This window comes from Fukomys damarensis, unplaced genomic scaffold (assembly GCF_012274545.1).
Source record: "Fukomys damarensis isolate Sample0158 unplaced genomic scaffold, DMR_v1.0_HiC HiC_scaffold_23, whole genome shotgun sequence".
In the NCBI taxonomy this organism is placed as follows: Eukaryota; Metazoa; Chordata; class Mammalia; order Rodentia; family Bathyergidae; genus Fukomys; species Fukomys damarensis.
Genome location: NW_022900935.1, coordinates 14,587,971 through 14,593,713, shown reverse-complemented (window position 1 = coordinate 14,593,713; position 5,743 = coordinate 14,587,971). Strand labels below are relative to the sequence as shown.

General features: G+C 49.8%; 1 protein-coding gene across 1 annotated transcript in view; it reads right to left on the bottom strand.

Annotated features, from left to right (window-relative positions):
• Nucleotides 1-5,570: 5,570 nt before the first annotated feature.
• A3galt2 (alpha 1,3-galactosyltransferase 2) overlaps nt 5,571-5,743 on the bottom strand; it is a 10,770-nt gene continuing 10,597 nt past the window's right edge. Inside the window, exon 6 of the mRNA XM_033767261.1 lies at nt 5,571-5,731. Coding sequence (XP_033623152.1) covers nt 5,571-5,731 — 161 coding nt within the window. The remainder of the gene's footprint in view (nt 5,732-5,743) is intronic.

Here is a 5,743-nt window from a genome sequence, read left to right as displayed (position 1 = left end):
TTGGAAATAACAAAAAAAACTTGGTCCGCAGAAAGCCCTGCTTGGTTCAACTCCTGGGGCAGCCAGGCCAACTACAAGATTCTGGACTGTTTTGGTGGCATCCAAAGACGATCTCAGAGCACTTTGAACCTGTCTGTTGGGTTTTCTTTTTGTTCCCCACCCTTCACTTGCTTCACTGTTTTTTGTTTTTTAAGTTTGTTTTGGAAATAACAAAAAAAAAGATATTTATTGGGGCAGGACAGATGGATGCAGAGAACCAGAGGGCAGTGTGGGACCTTCTCTGGCCCTGGCCTCGGGTCCTGAGGGAAAGCTCAGGCATGGGGTTCTGGACAGTAAAGGGGACCCTCAGGAGGGAGGGGGCAGGAGGCAGCTGAAGTGAGCCCTTCAGCCCTGGGTGACCAGCTTATACCGTCTGAGCTGTGCCCTGGGCTTCACTGAGCAGAGGATGTGGCAGCTATCAGGGCTGTCCAGGCTTCAGGAGGCAGCAACAAGAGGGGCCGGGAGATCTGCAGGACCAAAAGGGTGCAGTGGCAGGCTGGACAGCGGGCCCAGGAAAATGGGAGAGGGGAGGGCTGGGTAAGACCTGGTCCCTCCCCCACGATGCTGACGACCACCCCAGTCTACCTCGGTGCTGGCCAGGAAACCTATCGGCTACCTCTCCGCCACCCCAGACTGTGGGCAGGGGGATGGGGAGGATGGGCCTAGGACTAGAGGCCCCTTCCAGAGTTTTCTCCAGATGGGGACAGTGCCCAGGGAGGGGTTATTTGTCTTCCCTGCCATGGAAGGGGAATCCCCAACCCAGGCACCAGGCCCCTCAGCAGGGAAGGGATCCTCCAGGAGGAGGTTCCCAGGAGCAGACCCTGCCCCCAGATGGCCCCCACAGACATCCCCAATCTGAAAGCCATGCGTGTCCGTGTATATAGGAACCATGTACAGAGCCCGGAAAAGCCCCTCCACATCCCCCCGGGGAAAAAAAAACTAGGCAGAAACTCATCTATATATTCTGTATCTGGAGTTCCGTTTTGAATATTAACTGTTATTTTTATACACTTTTTAAGCCTTAACTCGCCATTGATTTACCAGTTTAACTTTCCTGGGGTTTCTATTCCCACGGGGTTCTCTGCCCCACACCCACCCCTTTGTTTGACTTGTCTGATACTCAGTATTGTAGCTTTTCGTCCGCATGTTACTACCCTGTAAATACGCTGTTATACATACTGTTAACACCCCTTTGCTTTTTTCTATGGGACCTCCAGGCCACCATATTTAGAACTAGTTACCTTATTAAAAAAGAGAAAACAGTCTGTTGGCTTCTCAGTCTGCATCTTGGTGGCAGGGAGGCAAGGGCAGGTGCCGCTCCAACACTTCAGGAAAGAAGTTTGCATTCTATTAAGAAAAATAGGTGGGGAGCAAAGTAAAAATCAGATGTGGGGGAGGAACACTAAAGGGGCAAGAAACAAATTACAACCCCTCTGCTCTTTGTATTTCTCTGTTGTGAAGAATAAACTGTACCTGCACCCGGGTGGCAGCGGCGTGTGCTGTGCTGTGCTGTGCTGTGTGCGGGAGTGGGGCCGGGCTGCCTGCCCACAGCGTCTCTCCTCCTCATCTCAGACTTGGGAAAGAAGGAGATGGCTGCTTGCCGTGGGCCGGCCTCACCCCAGGTGCGGAGCCGAGTGATGTGTGCCGAGGATCGTGCTGCAGCTGAGTGGCCGGGACCCATGTTTACAGGTTTGTGTAGCTCCGATAAACGGCTTCGTCGATCCGTTTCACTTTCCCCACTTCCCAAGGAGCGCCCTCTAGGGCTCCATCACGAGTGCCTGGTTTGTAGCAGCTCTTCTAGTGTTTGGGGCCGGGGACAGGACCAAGAGGTCCCCTTCACATATATTTATCCCCTTGAAGGGGGAGTCACCACTGATTGTCTAGGAGGGTAATGCAGAGATTGATCCCCCTGGATTTATCAGGGCTGTCCCTGTGGGGGCATCTTGGGAGACAAGTGACCCCACAGTGAGACACTATGGGGTCATCATAGGGAATGCATTCCTCAGAGCCCTCACAATCCTCTGTCCAGGCTTCTCTGCAAGCGTCAGGAAGTCCAACTCAAATGAGAATCTACTGGCTCCATTCTGAGTCAGAGACACCCTTGGGCTCCTGTGGGATCAACTGCAGCCTCACAGGTTCTGGGTTTCCAGCAGCCATCCTCTGTCCTGCCAGAAGCCCAGCAGAAGTCTCCTTGGCTCTCCCTAGTTCTGAGTTGGGTAAGGTGTGTTTTGCTGGTTTGGCTTGGACTTGAGGCCTATGCTGTACTGGAGCAGAGTGAAGCCCCTATCTGATGAACATCTCCCAAAAGTGTGCTCCCATCAGAAAGGAGAATGGATGTGGGGTAGCCCAGAACCAGCATGTTTTCAGTAATGACACAGGGTCTTTCTGTAAATTGATCTCCCATGGCCTGATGTGCCAGGAAGAGGGGCTCTGGGAGGCATATTGGTGTCACATGATCCCAGCCCAGCCCTACCTGAATTGTCAGAGATGGATGTCTGACCCAGTGACTCCAGCCAGTGGTGTGCAGAGGCTGTCCCAGCTCATGAGAGCAGATTGTGCACATTCGCCTCTTTCCCACTCACCAACAGTGACTGTTGGTAGTTCGTCATCTGCCATGATGGCACACACTAAAAATCAGGGATTTTCTTTGAAGAGTTGGTTGCTAAACATTTACTAGTACACCACTGGATGAAGCTACCCCTCTCTAGTCAGGTTCTCTGCTCCATGAATCAGGAGCAAGGCAGCTAAGAGATGGTGAATCGGAGTGGCTGTGGTGTCAGACGCATGCAGAATAAGAGGCAGGGACAAAAAGAAATGGACAGAGGAGACTAAAAGCTAGTGGAAACATCCATTCCCAACTCCCTATCTTCATTCGCTGGCCATGTTCAATTTCCTGTTCTGGCATTCATGAAATTATGTTACTAATGATAGGACTTTGAGGTACCCACTCTGTGCTTGATTTCCTCTTATGTAAAATGGGGCAAATAATAGTAATCATTTTATGAAGATTATGTGAATACAAATCTAAGGTTCAAAACTGTGTCCGGCACATAGTAAGTACCCTCCAAAATGTACATGTTATTGCTAATTGCTATTATTTGACTTAGCCATAGTGGATTCATGTTCTTTATGGTCGGTGCCTTACTTTTCTCATTAATGGGACAAAATACCCAACACTCACAAAGTAAAGGAGGAAAGGTTTATTTCCGCTCAGTCTGTAGAGGTTTCAGCCCATAGTTGACTAGCTCCAAGGCAGGATGGCATGGCAGAGAGACACTGTAGAGGAGAAACAGTCCATGGTGTGGGAGGCAGGAAGCAGCGAGCCTACCTTTCCCTTTTATTCCATCGAGGTTACAAGCTTTTTGGGTGGAGTCACCCACACCCAGGCTGGGGTTTCTGTCTTTGGTAAATCTGTTCAGTCATACCCAAAGCTGTGCTAATTCTAATTAGTGTAGTAATTTAGTACTACATGGCCTTAATCCCAGTGTCACACACCTTAGAATCTAGGGCCTAGATCCAGCAAGCTCCGAAAAGCCCCATGTCTGAGCCCATGAGGCTTTGGGGAGACATCTAGATATAAACCATAACAATTAGTGTTCCCTGGGGGGAGGTGTGTGTGTGTGTGTGTGTGTGAGCACCCTTATCCCTGTGTGTGTGTGTGTGTGTGTGTGTGTGTGAGCACCCTTATCCCTATGGGCCAGGACAGGTGCTGGAAGCAATGATGGAGACTACGGATGTGGATGCAAAGGGAGCTTTTTCTTCCTTTCAGTTTTGCCTGAGTCCCCTAGAACCCCTGCCCCTTCCTTAGGCCCGTGAGCTCCACAGAAGGGAGCCATTCTGTAGAGACTGCCTACCCTGCTCCACCCTGAGCTTCCTTGAACTCCTTTCCTTCCTCAGGAAGGTCTCCTTCGCAGCACACAGCTGCCCCGAGCTGGAGGCGTGGGCACTCCTGATTATGCCATTATTCCCCTACAAAACAGGAAACCACTGTTCTCTGGTGAATCCCTTGTACCCCAAGAATTTGCAGCAAAGGGAGCAAGTAGAGGAGAGGGCAAGGTGTGAGCTGGAGCATCATGGCAAAAAGGACCACTGGTGTCCCCATTTTACATGTGAGAAAACAGGCTCAGCACAACTAAGGAGCTGGTTCATATCATATAGGTAGACGAGGGCCAGGTTCACATCCAGATCTCACTGGCTGGAGGTCAGGTTCTTGAGGCCATGGGGTTGTTAGAGTTAGTGAATGTTTCAGGGTAAGGTGGAGAACAAGCATTATCCCATGAGAGGAAGGCATGTGCCAGCTCACAGCTTGCAAACAAAGAGTTGTTCTTGGGTACAACTTGTCTATTTTGTTTCTCATCCAGACTCCAAAAGGCCTGGGTGTTGCTCACCTAGTTTAGGTAGAAGTCACTGAGGAACTTCAAACTACTTTTGAAGGAATGATTCCTCCTGTAGCACATTATCAATATGTGAACTTATAAAAATTACCAGATTGTAAAAACCATCATATTTGTGCCAGGTAAATAGCTGGAATGGCCACCATACTTGGGAACAATGGAAACTGCTAAAAATACAAGGCTAGTGTGAATACTACACAGAGGATTTAAGACTCAATGACATCCCATTCCCTCAGAGCCTCAGTTTCAGGCAAATTATCTGGGGCTTCCTGGAGAGGCTGATTAGCTTATACTGAGAGCCTGTGTTTTTCCTGGTAGGAAAATGAGTGTAGAGGGCATGCATGGATGAAGGAACTGACCTTACAGATATGGCAAGGTGGCCAGACTTTGCCCTACCAGCTTGAGGCCAGGAAATACCATTTTTGCAGTCATCGACTCTCTACCAAAAAAAGGCCATATGACAATTTTGGAACAATTTATTATAAGATTATTCAAAGGTGGGCACAGGGCCTGTGAACCTAGCATCTTGGGAGGGTGAGGCAGGAGGTCTGCAAGTTCAAATACTACCTGGGCAACTCAGACTATCTCAAAATAAAAAGGGGGATGGGGACGTAGCACAATGGCAGAACACCCCTAGGTTGGACTCCCAGTAAAATATATATAATTTTGGAACAATTTATTATAAGATTATTCAAAGGTGGGCACAGGGCCTGTGAACCTAGCATCTTGGGAGGGTGAGGCAGGAGGTCTGCAAGTTCAAATACTACCTGGGCAACTCAGACTATCTCAAAATAAAAAGGGGGATGGGGACGTAGCACAATGGCAGAACACCCCTAGGTTGGACTCCCAGTAAAATATATATATATACGCATGACAGGGTTGCCTCCTGTGTTTCTCCCTGTGGTTCATGCTCCCCAGCAGCACAACTGGCTCTCCAGTGATGGCACCATGATGACTCGAGGTCTCTGTGTCTGGGAGACACATCACTCTTTGTGCCACAGGTTCCTCACTTAAAAGAGGGGTTGAGGTGAGGCCAAAATATCTGCTCTGGAGGCATCAGCCAAATTCAGTAAGGCCAAAAGTCTAAGGTCTGCAGATTGCCTGCCCTAGGTCCTGTTGCTGCAGCACTTCAGCCTGTTAAAGTGAGAAAGGCCCGAAGGTCCTTTTATCCAACATCTTTCCGCCCTCCGACCTGAGATGCAGCTTCTCGAAGGTAGTCCCTGGAAGGTGGCCAATGTGCCGGGTTTGGCAGCGGCTGGGTGGGACGGGCTGGCCCCGCGATGGCGCTAGGCGCGCACCTGCGCGTACTC